Source organism: Dipodomys merriami, unplaced genomic scaffold (genome assembly GCF_024711535.1).
Source record: "Dipodomys merriami isolate MVZ:Mamm:240054 unplaced genomic scaffold, mDipMer1.0.p SCAF_41, whole genome shotgun sequence".
NCBI classification, from domain to species: Eukaryota; Metazoa; Chordata; class Mammalia; order Rodentia; family Heteromyidae; genus Dipodomys; species Dipodomys merriami.
Genome location: NW_027205715.1, coordinates 11,852,914 through 11,868,957, shown reverse-complemented (window position 1 = coordinate 11,868,957; position 16,044 = coordinate 11,852,914). Strand labels below are relative to the sequence as shown.

Sequence of the window (16,044 nt, the reverse complement as noted above, 5' to 3'; positions counted from 1 at the left end):
CCTTGAGTTCAAGCCCTAGGACTAGCATCAAAAGTAAATAAAAGCATTTTTGGATTTAAAAAAAGGATTTTAAATATAACACTAAAAGTATGTAACCAAAGGATTATGATTTTTCCTGAGATACAATTAATGGGATAAGATAGAGCATGAAGAGGTGTAAGAAAGTTGCAAAGGAAGTGGCGCTGTGGCTCAAGTGGTAGAGCGCTAGCCTTGAGCTGAAGAGCTGAGGGACAGCACCCAGGCCCAGAGTTCAGGCCCCACAACTGACAAAAAGAAAAAAAAAAAAGAAAGTTACAAAGACATTTTCTGGATAAGAAGGTTTTTACATAGTAAATAAGGTTTTGTGTTTAAAAACTGTTCTGAAATGGAAATGGACAAGATAAAACTAGGAGAAAAAAGCATATTATAGGATTGTGGTAGAATATACAATGAAACATAATTGACTAAAAAAAAAGCTAATGCTGTCTTGGTAAATTTATGAAAGGCTTTCTAGAAACTTCTCCTTGAGAGGCTGAGACTGTGTTAGGGGTTCAAGGACATCTGGGGCATACATGTGAGATTCCTTTTCAACCAACGGCTGAGCTAATGGTGTGAGCCTGCTGTGCCAGCTGTGTGGGAAGCGTGGGAGCTTTCCTGGCCAGCTTAATAGGTATGAAACAATACCGATTTTCCTATTACAATGCAAATGTTAGATGGAAAATGGAGAGCTCAATGAGACCTAGGGAACTTGAGAAAGTCAGCCAGGTGCAAAGACTTCAGGGTCTGGAAATGAGAACACCTGCGTGTCAGCCTCATCCTCTCCTATAAGAGACCTCACGTCATCTGGTAAGAAATCAGACTCTAGGCCAGCACCGGTGGTTCACACCTATAATACTAGCTACTCAGGAGGCTGAGATCTGAGGATTGTAGTTCGAAGCCAGCCTAGGCAAACAAAGTCCTTAAGACTCTTATTTCCAGTTAAGCACCAGAAACCCAGTAGTGGCACTGAGGCTCAAGCGGTTGTATTAGCCTTGAGTTGAAGAGCTCAGGGACACAGCCCAGGCCCAGAGTTCAAGCCCCACAACAGACCAAAAAAAAAAAAATCAGCCTCTAGGCCTTCACCTTTCCACCCTAGCAAGCCAAAAAACGTTTCTAGTTCATCCAGGTATCTCTGGTGACAGCCTGACATGTTTTTTTGTTTGTTTGTTTGTCCAAGACCAGGAGTGGAACTCAATACCTCTGCTGCTTTTGATCATTGGCTAGCACTCTACCACGGAGCCATGCTTCTAACCTCCTGACTTGTGTTTCTCTGGTCAGAAGAGGTCTGTTAAAACAGGAAGAGGAAAAAGGCTCAGTAGAAAAGCCACCATAGCATTTCTAAACAGGAACTCTAAGGATTAAGTGAAATAACACACCATCTTTCACACAGTAAATGCAAATAAATGGTAGCTATTAAAAACTTACCTGGCTATGAATACATTTAGCAGCTAATCTTTCCTTCTTGATGTATCATCCTTAAATCTTAGCCAAGTTTTGAAAACTGAAAAAGATGAATTGATTCCCATTCACCTCAGGCTATTTATTCAAAGACTACAATGATGCTATTTAACAAAAATGCATTCCACAGACTCCTAAAATGCTGTTATTCATAAGTGTACAGCTCAAGACTGCTGATAATAGGAATGCCCTCTTCTCGATCAGCCTAGGCTCCCTCCCTGCTGATGAAGTGAGATCTACTGTGGTAGCTGGACCTGGACCAGGCTTCACACACAAATCACTGGTCTCTTTGGGGACGAAGATTTTTATAAATATCAATAACAGCAGAGTAGCATTCAATTGATTATATTTCATGCCATTCCTTCCAAGAAGTCCACTAAAGGGATTCCCCAATGATCAAAAGCAAGCCCCAGACAGGCGTTCGAGCTATTCACTTAAGGAGGATCTGAATGGAATTATCCATTGTCCAATTATGTATCAGAGTGGCATTATCCCTACAAAAGAAATGATAAAAAAAAAAAAGATAAATGGAGGGGCAGGGGGAGGATGGGAAGGGGAAACAAAGGAGGAGGCTACAATGCCTTATAAGAAATGTACTCATTATCTTGCCCATGTAATTGTAACCCCTCTGTACAGTATTTTCACAATAAAAAAAATAAAGGGCTGGGAAGGTGGCTCAGTGGTAGAGTGCTTGCCTTGCATGCATGAGGCCCTGGGTTCGATTCCCCAGCACCACATAAGCAAAAAGAAAAAAAGCTGGAAGTGGCGCTGTGGCTCAAGTGGTAGAGCGCTAGCCTTGAGCTGAAGAGCTAAGGGACAGTGCCCAGGCCCAGAGTTCAGGCCCACGACCGGACCCACAAAAAAAAAAAAAAAAAGAAATGATAAAAAGTGCTTCTGACCTACCTCAGACTATCCAGATCAGAGGACAACAGATCCTGCTCTATGGCACCCAAGAAAATATTCATCATAATCCCTCATTACCTCCTTAAGAATTTTTAGGGCAGTTGCGTGCTGGTGGCTCCCACCTGTAACCCTAGCTACTCAGAAGGCTGAGACCTGAGGATCACCGTTCAAAGCCAGTTTGGGCAAGAAAATCTGTGAGACTTTTAAATCTCCAATTAACCACCAGAAAACTGGAAGTGGTGCTGTGACTCAAGTGGTAGAGTACTCATATTGCGTTTAAGAGCTGAGGGACAGTGCACAGGCCCGGAGTCCAAGCCCCCAACAACAACAAAAATCATTAGGGCTGGAAAAGGGGGGTAGCTTTGCCCCCACAGTTGTCCCCAAATTTCTCTGCACTACTGGTGTTCATGAGCCAAGAAAGGGTCTAGAAATCATTTTAAAGTATGGCTCAAAGAAGGTACTAAGAGACATTAAAGAGCAAGCCTTGGAAGCTGAGCCCATGCTGTACTGATGGAAAAGCACCAAGAAATTAAAATGGGTTGATTTCTTAAATAGTAAAAATATTTCCTTTTCACACAGACACTCATTTTCTTTTCCTTTTTTTTTTTTTTTTTTGGTCAGTCGTGGGGCTTGGGTGCTGTCCTTGTGCTCTTCAGCTCAAGGCGAGTACTCTACCACTTGAGCCACGGCACCACTTCCGGTTTTCTAGTGGTTTATTGGAGATAAGAGTCTCATGAGGGGCTGAGAAGATGGCTCAGTGGTAGAGCGCTTGCCTTGCATGCTCGAGGCCCTGGGTTCGATTCCTCAGCCCCACATAAGAAAAAAGAAAAAAGCCGGAAGTGGTGCTGTGGCTTAAGTGGTAGAGTGCTAGCCTTGAGCTGAAGAGCTGAGGGACAGCACCCAGGCCCAGAGTTCAGGCCCCATGACCGGACCCCCCCCCCCCAAAAAAAAAAAAAGTCTCATGAACTTTCCTGCCCGGGCTGGCTTTGAACTGTGATCCTCAGATCTCAGCCTCCTCAGTAGCTAGGATTACAGGTGGGAGCCACGGGCGCCTGGCTCAGACACTCATTCAAAGGCAATTTCCAGCTGGGCGCCAGTGGCTCTCGCCTGTAATCCTAGCTACTCAGGAGGCTGAGATCTGAGGATCGCGGTTGAACGTCAGCCTAGGAGACTCTCTTATCTCCAATTAACCTGGAAGTGGTGCTGTGGCTCAAAGTGGTAGAGCTGCCGTCTTGAGCTCAAGAGCTCAGGACAGTGCTCAGGCCCAGAGTTCAAGCCTCACAACTGACAAAAAGAAAAATGGAAAAAAAAGACAATTTCTAGCAATGGGCAATTTTACCTTTTTTTTTTTTTTTTTAAATTTATTTTTTTGGGTCCAGTCGTGGGGCCTGAACTCTGGGCCTGGGCGCTGTCCCTCAGCTCTTCAGCTCAAGGCTAGCGCTCTACCACTTGAGCCACAGCGCCACTTCCGGCTTTTTTCTTTTTGCTTCTGTGGTGCTGAGGAATCGAACCCAGGGCCTCACACATGCAAGGCAAGCGCTCTACCACTGAGCCACCTTCCCAGCCCCTTTTTTTTTTTTAGTTGTGGGGCTTGATCTCTGGGCCTGGGCTCTGTCCCTGTGATCTTCAGCTCAAGGTGAGTGCTTTACCACTTTCAGCCACAGTGCCACTTCCGGTTTTCTGGTGGTTAATTGGAGTAAGTCTCATGGACTTTCCTGGCTGGGCTGGCTTTGAACCATGATCCTCAGATCTCAGCCTCCTGAGTAGCTAGGATTACAGGCGTGAGCCATCAGTGCCCAGCTACAATTTTTCTTCTTGATAGTAAAATTTATTTAGGAAAGAATTTCTATTAACTTTTTGTCACTTTCCCATTGACTGATATAGGAAGTTTGAGGTAATACTTTTTCAAGGGAATGCCATGACAAGAATAACACAATGACTTAGTAGCTCTGTAAAACTGACATGTTAGCTGGAAATAAAATTGTAACCGAGAAAAAGGAAAAAGTCACTGGTACATCTATAGTTTCTGTGAACATTTTGGGTTTTAAGCTACCAATTAAGGTGACTGAAAGAAGTCTGTGATGAATTTGTATACATTTTTGTATGACACTTAGGCTTTCTTACATGCTTTCAGTCATTCGAAACAGTCCCATCTATGGGCGTTAAATGTTTACTTATTTTTAAACGGGAAGTGGCACTGTGGCTCAAGTGGTAGAGCACTAACTTTGAGCTAAAGAGCTGAGGGACAGCGCCCAGGCCCAGAGTTCAGGCCCAACAACTGACAAAAAAAAAAAAAAAAGTTATGGTTGAATACAGTTGTCAGACAATGAGTTTTGGTCATTACTGTACTTTTATTTATTTTTAAAGGCTGTAAACAATAGGAGTTACATGTCAAGCTGTCAAAATTGGTGATCTCCTGCATATTCATATTCAAGCATTTTATAAACTCTGATATATAGGCATATCCTTTCCAAAGGCTATATGTATTGTTTGGTTTTTACAAAAGCCTACAATTCAGATAGGAGAATGTGGCTTTTATTTAAAAAAAAAAAACCATAGTGGCATAGTTTTCCTCACACACAACATACAAACACATACATCATGGCATTTTCAAACATTCTCTCCAAAAAGAATCCTCTGATACTGAATTAGAACAAAAGTTTAGCTAAAGCTTTCTACACAAACCTTAATTTTAGGCTTCCTAAAGTTTATTCCGTGCATGAATTCTCTGATGTTTCGTAAGAGCTGAGCTTCGACTAAAATTTTTCCCACATTCTTTACAAGCATACGGTTTTTCTCCGGTATGAATTCGCTGGTGGTCATGCAGGTTGGTTTTCTTTCGGAAGGCGCGGCCACATTCGTTACATTCATAGGGTTTCTCTCCAGTGTGAGTCCTCTCGTGCTGAATAAGAGATGAACTTTGACTGAAGGCTTTCCCACAGTCAATACATTCATAGGGTTTCTCTCCAGTGTGGGTTCTCTCATGTTGCGTGAGAGATGAGCGGCGACTGAAGGCTTCTCCACACTCATTACATTCGTAGGGCTTCTCTCCAGTATGGATTCTGTGATGCTCGATGAAACTTGTACTCCTTTTGAAAGCTTTCCCGCACACATTACAGTGATAGGGCTTCTCTCCAGGATGAGAAATCGATTGCTGACTAAAGGCCTGCTCACAGTCATAGGGGTTCTCTCCAGCATGGATCTTCTGATGATTGGTAAAGTCTGTAATGTGACTGAAGTCCTCCCCACAGTCATCACAATGGTAGGTTTTCACTTCAGTCAGCGTGTTTTCATCTTGACTAAGAGATGAACTGTGCTTGAAGTCTACACTGAAGTTACTGCTTTGGTAAGGTTTGCCTCTCTTATGAATCCTCATGTGTTTATAAAGGGATGGACTCTGACCAAAAGCCCTCCCACATATGCTACATTCAAAAGGTTTCTCTCCAGTATGAGTCCTCTCATGTTGCACAAGTGAAGAACACCGGCTAAATGCTTTCCCACATTCCTTACACTGGAAGGGTTTCTCTCCGCTATGCGTGACTTCGTGTTGAGTAAGGGATGTACCATGCCGAAAGGATCTCCCACACAGGTTACAACGGTAGGGTTTCTCTCCTGTGTGGATTCTCTGGTGCTGAACAAGGGAGGAGCTGCGCTGGAAGGCTTTCCCACACAGACTACATTGATAAGGCTTCTCTCCAGTATGAGCGTTTTCGTGCTGACCCAGGGATGAGCTGTGCCTGAACGCCTTTCCACACACATTGCACTCAAAAGGTTTCTCCCCGGTATGAATTCTCTGATGTTCAGTAAGCTGAGTTTTCCAGAGAAAGGTTTTCCCACAGTCAGTACACTCATGGTGTTTCTTTCCTGGATACACTCCTGGATCAGTACCATTAGGGAGAGTATCTCCTTTATGAGTTTTCTCATGTTTATTAAGTGATGACCTGTGAATAAATGCTTTTCTACACTTATTACATTTGTAGGGTTTCTTTTTTGCAAGGACATTATTCTGATTAAGTAGGTCTACATTATGTCCCAAACTGCTTCCAAGGGTTTCACATTCACTGGGCCTTATTTTTGAAGGAATGTTCAGATGTGGAACCAAGTTAGTGTTCAATCTAGAGTTTTCACCAGATTTGTTTGGTTCAAAACTTCCCTCTGGAGTGGTGATACTCTTCTGGCTAGATGCCTTGGACTCCAGATGTCCCTTCCAGTTTTCTTGGTGCCTTTCTAACTGGCTACTAACATCCCAGCCATCTTGTAATGCAGCGTGTGAGCGTTCATCCTGGTGATGGGAAACTTTGGATGTGCTCTGCAGCAGATTAGAGGATTTGGCTTCAGGCTTGGTCTTCTGGTCTGAAAGAAATGCAAAGTGCATATTCCTTCCTGTTAAAACAAACTGCTACAGTACAAAGGAATGAAGAAATGAAAGAGACATAAATTATGAGAATGTCTTGAAATATGTATTCCTATAGCCAGTGCAGAATATTTAAAATGCAGAAGAGGGCTGGGAAGGTGGCTCAGTGGTAAAGTGCTTGCCTTGCATGCATGAGGCCCTGGGTTCGATTCCTCAGCACCACATAAGCAAAAAGAAAAAAGCCGGAAGTGGCACTGTGTCTCAAGTGGTAGAGTGCTAGCCTCGAGCTGAAGAGCTGAGGGACAGCGCCCAGGCACAGAGTTCAGGCCCACGACTGGACCAAAAAAAAAAAAAGAATATTTAAAGTGCAGAAGAAACAGTGAAGAGAGGTGCTGATGAAGATGTACATCTGGACTGTGTGTTAAGTGCTGAGAACAGGGAAAGCCTCTGCAGGTGGGATTGTTAGGAATCAAAGGAGCGGGCAAGAGAAATAGCAGACCATGGTGCATCTACTTACTCTCCTTGCCTCCTGTCCATTTTATGGAGCACCAAAAATGTACTTTTTCTTTTTTTTTGGTCGGTCATGGGGCTTGCTCTGTGCCTGGGCACCATCCCTGAGCTCTTCAGCTCAAGGTAACCACTTTAACACTTGATTCACAGTGCCACTTCCGGTTTTCTGGTGGTTTATTGGAGATAAGAGTCTCATGGATTTTCCTGCCTGAGCTGGCTCTGAACTGGGATCCTGAGATCTCAGATTCCTGAGTAGCTAGGATTACAGGCATGAGCCACCAGCGCCCGGCCCAAAAATCTACTTCTTAATACAATCCACTTCATAATTTCTTCTGTGACCTATGAAGCTCCAGGTCTTCCAACACTGAAGAGAAAACCTATATCCAATGATCTAATTGAAAAGATTCTTTCATATACTTGTCAAAGAATCACAGGCTATTCTTTGCAAACTGAGAAATAGTAGTATTTCAGGAGACCAATCATCTTTGCCCTAACAGCTGGGGCTGACTATGTAAGCTTTGTGCTGTTTGTCTCTCTTTACCAAGATGGTTTTATTTCATCCTATTTAATGAATATTAAAATCATAAAATTTCTTTTTTTGTTGTTGGTCATGGGGTTTGAATTCAGGGCCTGGACATTCTACCACTTTGAGCCATAGTACCAGTTCTAGTTTTCTGGTGTTTAATTGGAAATAAGAGTTTCATGAACCTTCCTACCTGGTGGGCTTTGAACCACAGTCCTCAGATCTCAGCCTCCTGAGTAGCTAGGATTATAAGAGTGTACCACTAGCACCCAGCAGAGAATTTCTAAGTTCTAAGAATGTAACTTTCAGGACTTAGAGGCATGGCTCAGGTGGTAAAAGCACTAGCCAATGAGTGGAAGCATCAGATACCAAGTTCAAGCCAAAATTTCAGACAAAAAAGATAGTAACAGGGCTGGGAATGAGGCTTAGTGGTAGAGTGCTTGCCTAGCATGCATGAAGCCCTGGGTTCAATTCCTCAGTACCACAGAAACAGAAAAAGGCAGAAGTGGAGCTGTAGCCCAAGTGGTAGAGTGCTAGTCTTGAGCAAAAGAAGCTCAGAGACAGTGCCCAGGCTCTGAGGTCAAGCTCCAGGCCTAGCACACGTGCGCGTGTGTGTGCAGTAATAGAAACGTTCCATATTGATAGAGACAAAGCACTGAGGGAAGTGGTCCTTACCCGGAGAAACCAGCTGGCTGTGGTTCTCCAGCATCATATCCCATGCCATCCTGCCATGATGTGCTGCCTCACTACAGGCCCAAAGCAACAGAGCCCAGAGGTCATAGATTATACTCTTGCCTGCCCCGGTTCCCTCAGGAGAATTCTCCCTTATTTACCTGGACAGAAAGGTCTTTGGATTTCTCTCTCCGATATCCATGGCTCTTCTCCTTGTTCTAATTTGAAAATCACCTCTGGTTTGGAAACTTGATATCCTGCTCATGAGTAAAGATACAAGATTTTAGATATTTGAACAAACAGATGAAAGAACCCTCCTAAAGTCAGTATTAGGAATTCTGAAGGGAAGGAGAAGTTCAATTTAGAGCATCATGAAATTGAACTGCCTATTGCCAGTTCTACAAATAAAGACCTTTCACCAAAAGAGCAGCCTAAAAATCCCCAGAAAGCTGGGTCCCAAAGTCATGAACAACTCTGACCCCCTAGACATTCTCATTACCTAGGCTTTGAGCACCATTAACGCTGGCAACTGAGTAGGAAAAGAGCCATCACCAGACAAAGCACTGAGGGAAGGGGTCCTTACCCAGAGAAACCAGGTGGCTATAGTTCTCCAGCATCACATCCCTGTACAAGCTTCTCTGTGCAGGGTCCACGTGGTACCATTCTTCCTGGGTGAAGTCCACAGCCACATCTTTGAATGTCACTGATTCCTGTGGGATCACATTCCTGCTCAGCCAGGGATCAACCTTGCAAGTGTTCACACATTTGCTACCCCTTTGGGATAGCATGTGGGATTCTATCTCAAAAATAAAATCAGGGCTGGGCACAATCTGACTATGTTAGATTTTTTCATAGGAGGAATCTTAAAGTTTTTTTTTACTGGGGCTGTTCTCAAATTGAGATTCTAATCTCCATATGATTAAGCCACTAGTGCCCACTTACAATCTGCTTTTTACATTTGCCTATTTTAGAGATCTTTCTACAGTGGTAGTATTTCCCTGTATTGCTCTAAACTGTCGCAGTACCCAACTATACAGCTCTATCACAAAGTATCCATTTCCCAAAACCAACAGTATCCCATTGTAGGAGAATAAAAATCCAAGCTCCTCTGATGAACACTAGGTTGGGACCAGGCTGGTCCCACTATCAAGCTTGTGTGAGTGGTGGCATATACTTATAACCTCAGCATCTCAGGAGGCAGATATTGGGGAAGATTATGGCTTGAGGCCAGCTCTGACCAAAAAAATGAAGATGAAATTCTCATTTCCACATGCAAGCTAGGTTTAATAGGGATGGCAGCTACATGGGTGGCCAAAGAAGGAGGATCACAGTCCAAGGCCAGCCTAGGAAAAAAGCACTCTGAAAAATAACCTACTAGACAGAAAAAGGCTAGGGGCAGAGATAGCTAAAGTAGTACAGTGCTTGCCTTGCAAGCAGGAAGCCCTGAATTCAAATCTCAGTACTACTAGAAAAGAAGTATCTCATTAGTAATTTAAAAAATATTAACTATACAAAGAAATAATAATATCTGGATATATTGGATTAAATATGTATTACTAAGACTATCTTTACTTGTTACTTTTTACATTGTGACCATGAGAATATATAAAATTACTACAAATATGATGGACAGTTTTGCTCTAGATCCTCCTCAGGTCATCTTTTTTTTTTTTTGGTCTGTTGAGCGGGCCTGAACTCTGGGCCTGGGCGTTGTCCTCAGCTCTTCAGCTTAAGGCTAGTGCTCTACCTCTTGAGCAATAGCACCACTTCCGGCCTTTTCTATTTATGTGGTGCTGAGGAATTGAACCCAGGGCCTCATGCATGCAAGGCAAGTGCTCTATCACTCAGCCAACCTCCCAGCCCCTCAGGTCATCTTCTCTCAAATTTTTTCGTATGTTCCAGGTTCCTGCCACATGGATTCTTTGCCCTGACAACCGAATTTTCCTTCACATCTTCTCATCTTTGTACATTCTATTCTGAACACAATGTGCTTTCTTCCCTCAGCTCCCAGAAAAATTTCTAGTCATCACACCAAAATGAGTTCAAGGCCAGCCTGAGCTACATAGTGAGACCCTGCCAAAAAAACCAAGAACCAGGACTGGAGGTATAGCTCAAGTGGTAAAGCACCAGCCTAGCAAGTTCCAGTTCAGATCCCAGTGCCACCCCCAAATAGACAAACATTTTCACTTTTAAGAATAGACTACCTGCCGGGCGCTGGTGGCTCACGCCTGTAATCCTAGCTACTCAGGAGGCTGAGATCTGAGGATCGCGGTTCAAAGCCAGCCCGGGCAGGAAAGACCGTGAGACTCCTATCTCCAATAAACCACCAGAAAACCGGAAGTGGCGCTGTAGCTCAAGTGGTAGAGCGCTCGCCTTGAGCTGAAGAGCTGAGGGACAACGCCCAGGCCCAGAGTTCAAGCCCCACGACCGACAAAAAAAAAAAAAAAAAAAAAAAAAAAAAGAATAGACTACCTTTTTTTTCCCTAGCTAAAAATGCAGCTTGGGTACAACAAAAAGGTGATCAAGGATGTAGTATTTACAAAGATTTCCAAGGGGGCTGGGAAGGTGGCTCAGTGGTAGAGCACTTGCCTTGCATGCATGAGGCCCTAGGTTCGATTCCTCAGCACCACATAAGCAGAAAAAAAAAGCCGGAAGTAGTGCTATCGTTCAAGTGGTAGCACATTAGCCTTGAGCTGAAGAGCTGAGGGACAGCACCCAGGCCCAGAGTTCAGGCCCCAAGACCAGAGCCCCCACCCCCCCCCCCCAAAAAAAAAAAAAGATTTCCAAGGATGTTAAGGATTCTAAGTGGAACATTCTCATCTGCCATCTCTGCTCCCATTCCCTCCTATTTCAGGTGGTGTCACTTCTGGAATCTTGTAAGTACAAATCACATTTCCAAGGAGCTCTAACTTTCAAACTCTGATTCATCAGGCACAGCAATCTTTCTATCTACCAAGAAGTCTACTAGTGTCCTGTCCCAAAATGTCAGTCTGAGCTACAGCGGCCTCCTTGTTCCTTGAATCTACCAGATATCATACCACTGCCAAGCTCCATCTTTCCCCACGTACACCTGCATCCTCAACAGCTCACCACCCTCAAGTCTACTCAGCTGACATTATGAATTCTTCGGCCTCTCACTCCTTTCTAGAATATGAAGTCCATGACAGTAGAGCTTTTATAAGTACCTCAAACTGCCTTTATGTACTCAATGACTGATAAATGAATAGATGAATGAATGGGTTACAGAGGTTCTAGATAGTTTTTACCCAAGGCCTGGGCCCCCACCTGCTAACCCAGGGCAATAGTTATGTCCCCTCATCTTGCTACCAACTTCCTGGGCCTACAAAGTCAGCTCTACCACTACTCTCTTCACTTTCACCTGTTTAGATTTCTGCTGGTACTAAAGGGTGATGTTTTCAGACTCCTCTTCGGAGGTGGAACTGTCAGTCTCCTCTCTGAACTCACAGAAGCCTCTTGACTCTGCAACAATGCAACACCATCTCCCCTGTACAATACTTCTTTCTGAGGCTGTCTACCCTCACCGCATAAACAGTCATGACTCAATTACTTAGCTTTGCATACCCAACAGGGCTATGCTCAGTGACCAAGGGAAATTTCTACTTTAAAACCCACCTGGGTATAGACCATGATAATGACAATTTGCCTTGTGAAGGTTAAAACGTGTTTGTGATTTTAAGTCTCACTATTCTACAATATTATGAAATATGTGAAATTTATGTAATCACCTAATCTCAATTTTAAAAAAAAAAGTGAGAGAAGGGATGGGTTAGGAGCGATGGGAGACAATGTTGTCAGATACCTTGTATTCATATACTGTTTTGTAGGATGTGAACTTCTTTGTACAACTTAAAGATACAATTTTTAAAAAGTAAAAAAAAAAAATGATACCTAGGGCAAGTGTTCTGTTCTGTCCTTCATCTCTAGTTACCATCTGCAGCCTGAGTTAACTCAAGAGGAGCTTCAGACCAAGCCAGGAGAATGACTAAGCCAGAGAGCCTGGGGAACATTTCTCTAAAAGTAAAATTTGAAGTGGTTCCTATAGTTCACTGTACAGAACACATATCTACAGGTATCTTCACCAGTAAAAAGGTAGCCTAGCTGGGCACTGGTGGCTCACACCTGTAATCCTAGCTACTCAGAAGGCTGAGATCTGAGGATTGAGGTTCAAAGCCAGCCCTGGCAGGAAAGTCCATGAGACTCTTATCTCCAATTAACCAAACCACTAGAAAAACGAAAGTGGCACAGTCACTCAAGTGGTAGAGCACTGGCCTTGAGCTGAGGGCAGCACCTAAGCCCAGAGTTCAAGCCCTTGCCCCGTAACCAAGACAAAAAAAAAAAAAAGGCGAGCTTTCTTCAGAAAAGACAGTCATCCAAATATTAACTCATGCAAATTATTATTTTTTTTTGTCCGGTCCTGGGGCTTATACTCAGAGCCGGGGCACTGTCCCTAAGCCTCTTTGTGCTCAAGGCTAGCACTTTGCCACTTAAATCACAGTGCCTCTGAGCAGTTTATTGGAGATAAAGAGTCTCATGGATTTTCCTGCTGGTGCTGGCTTCAAACTGAGATCTCCGGATCTCAGCCTCCTGATTAGCTAGGATTACTGGTATCAGCCACCCATGCTGGGCTAAATCCTGCAAATTTTCACAGCCCATGAAGGAAACACTTTGTAGGTAAAGGTGACAATGACAGTGATTTGCTTTAACACTCCTCAAATTAAGGGAATGCCATGTTCAATTTATCTTATTCCTTAAGGCTCACTCACATAAAAAAAAAAATAACAGGCAGTAAAAAAAAATATAACAGCATTACAAATTGTGTACACCTATTTTACCCTAAACTGCTCTTAAAGGGCAGTTTACTAATCTACCAGCTAGTATTTTCATCTAGACTGATGTTTATTGCCTCACACATTTAACAACTACAATCTGTAATGGATCTTTAATTCTAAAGACAGTGTGGGTTTAAAACCCCAAATGCTGGCTGAGGGGAGTCTGCTTTGTTCTCACAAGTCAGTGTTGCTCCCAAGGCTTGCCCCACTGACTTTCCCCTACTCCACTCCTCACAAATTCTCCAGCCAGAAAAATCTTAATCTAAATGTGAAAACCCACTCTCCCACCCCCACCCTTCAGGTAAAAGGCACCTGAGTTCCTTTAAGCAGGCCACACCTGGCTGAACTTTTAACCTGCACAATAGGTTCCTGGAACCAAGCCTTTGTGAAACAATTTTGATGCATTTGAAGCCAATGCCACTAACTCTCAAGGCAAGTCCTGTAACTCCCAGAACTTTCCAGCTACCACGTGTTTCCTGATTCTCCACAGGTAACCCTGGTATCTCCTACTTTAATTCAAGTTGATCTGGTCTGTTGTCAGTCTTTTTCCCTAACACTGGCCAGGTGTGATGGCTCCCACCTGTTATCCCAACTATTTGGGAGGCAGAAATTGGGAGGACCAAGATTCAGGGCCAGCTCAAGCAAAAAGTCAACTAGAATACATTAACACATTTCAATCAATAAGTGTGCCTGGTGGTACACACCTGTCCTCCAACGACCAGTGAGGCTGTAAGTAGGAGGATGACACTCTGAGAAAAAAAGCAGGACTATATTTGGAAAAATAACTAAAACAGAGAGCTGGGGGCATGGCTTAAGTACAGAATGCCTACCTAGCAAGCGCAAGGCTCTGAGTCCAAACCTCAGCACTCCATAAAGAATAAATTTCACCTATCACCAACTACAAATATGAATGGGTTCATCAATCAGCCACGTACACCTTTGTAAAAGCAGAAGACAGGAAAAGCTCAGGCAAGTTCTTGTAATTGCTTGAGGTCTAGCCCAAGAAAGCCCATTGCCAAACTTTCTAGGCATATTCTGAGCTGGCTTCTTTCACCTCTTACAGTCTCTCTACGGCTCCTGACCAGAAACTCGGGATCCCCTATCCTCACCGACCGTCAGTTCCTCTAAGGTTTTTGCTCCTCACCGGCCCTTCTCCATTCCTTTCTGACAAGAGTTCAAAACACTAGCAGAGTCGTTAAGGCATCCCCCAACGCACTCGACCTTAATTCCTCTCCCAAGATCACAGTGTCCTGGACCCCCCTCTTGGCTCCCCACAGTGCCACCCGCGTTAAGGATTCCAGCTCTGCCTAGCTCAGGACCCTGGGGGTTCGCATGGAGGCTAGGAGGGGGGCAATAGAACCAAGATTGGGGGTCTGCAGGTGAACGATGACGGTCCCCAATACGAGGACCTCAGTGGACGGAATGCTCAGGGCGGTTAGGAACGCACGGCTCACCTTCGACGCGGCTGTCGGAGGCCTCGGGGCCATCTCGGCGTCCCTGGAGCTCTACACCAAGGCTGCGGAGAGAGAAGAGCCGCGCAGTCACCCAGCTGCACCGCCGGCCGCACCGCCGGCCCCACCCAGCCCGGCTGCCAGCCAGGCTACTAGTCTGGTGGCCCCGCCCCCAGCACGGTGGCCCCGCCCCCAGCCCGCAGCTACTCCCGCCAGAGAGCCGGAAGGAGCGCCGGCCCCGCCCAGGCCTGCCGCACCCCGCCACCAAATTAAAGGCTCCCTACCACCGCACAGCCACCTCGGACCACACCCAGCCCCATCCGTTGGACGATGGATGAGGCCAGGCGGACACCCCTCAAACCGGGGAGATGGGCCACTCTCACTCGCGCACTCGGAATCACCGCCTACAGCCCACCCAGGGCGTCGGGTCAGCCCCCTTCCGTGCCTGCCGTCGTCTGGGTGCTCCTCACTCCTTTTCTGTGGAAGGGCTATCTGCCCAAACCGGCTTCCGCCGCAACAGGGCTGGACAATGGCCGCGGCGGTGGGGCAGAGTCAGAAGTACGCCTGCGCGCGCGGAGCGTCGCTCCTGCACACACGCTCTCTCCCGCTGGGCCGCGACGCGCGCGCGCACTACACTTCCCAGAGGCCCTCGCGCGAGGGCCTCGCAGAGGCCGCCTCGGGAAGCGCCTCGCCCCCTAGTGGAGAATGTAGTGAGAACCCGGTACGGCCGGGTGCTGGGGTGGATTGGTCGCTGAGTGCTTCATCGGGGTACAGCTGTGTGTTCTCCAATTTATCATCCGTTCACGAATCACAGGCTATCAAAGGTTTGGACGCACTATGACTCCCCAGACTACACAAACTCCATGAAATATTTAATAACTTTATAAGAGGAAACATGCTAGGCGTTGGTGGCTTACACCTCTAATCCTAGCTATTCAGGAGGCTGAGATCTAAGGATCTGGTACTGATCTTAGTGCTTAGACTCAGGACCTGCTTGCTGTCCTTGAGATTTGTTGTTGTTGTTGTTGTTGTTCAGGGCTAGCCATCTACCACTTGGGCCACAGCTCCCTTACAGCCTTTTTGTGGTTAATTAGAGTCTCATGGCCTTTCCTGCCCAGGTTGGCTTCGAACTGTGATTCTTAGTTCTCAGCCTCCTGAGTCGCTAAGATTACAGGCATGAGCCACTGGCACCCTGTTAGACTGGAAATTTTAAAACGATTTTTAGCATTTTTTGAGACAAGATGTTGCTTATGTAGTTCAATCTGACCTAAGACTCACAGTCTTTCTCCCTCAATCTCCTGAGTA

At 45.1% G+C, this 16,044-nt stretch overlaps 1 protein-coding gene across 1 annotated transcript; it reads right to left on the bottom strand.

Moving 5' to 3' along the window:
* Positions 1 to 4,721: 4,721 nt before the first annotated feature.
* Positions 4,722 to 15,269, bottom strand: LOC138807040 (zinc finger protein 90 homolog). The gene is made up of 5 exons (XM_069992613.1): positions 15,185 to 15,269; positions 14,743 to 14,804; positions 9,022 to 9,148; positions 8,600 to 8,695; positions 4,722 to 6,732 (listed from the first exon to the last, which is right to left on the bottom strand). Exons 2-5 carry the CDS (start codon positions 14,773 to 14,775, stop codon positions 5,081 to 5,083), a joined length of 1,908 nt encoding a protein of 635 aa, XP_069848714.1. The 5' UTR covers positions 14,776 to 14,804; positions 15,185 to 15,269; the 3' UTR covers positions 4,722 to 5,080.
* Between the last annotated feature and the right edge of the window lie 775 nt (positions 15,270 to 16,044).

Excerpts from the sequence above, each read along its gene's own strand:
- LOC138807040 (XM_069992613.1), bottom strand. The coding sequence starts at position 14,775 with ATGGCCCCGAGGCCTCCGACAGCCGCGTCGAAG. Across the intron at positions 8,696-9,021 it reads TAGCCACCTGGTTTCTCTGG|GATATCAAGTTTCCAAACCA; the intron begins GTAAGGACCCCT and ends ACTCATGAGCAG. Across the intron at positions 6,733-8,599 it reads CCAAAGACCTTTCTGTCCAG|ACCAGAAGACCAAGCCTGAA; the intron begins GTAAATAAGGGA and ends CATTTCTTTCAG.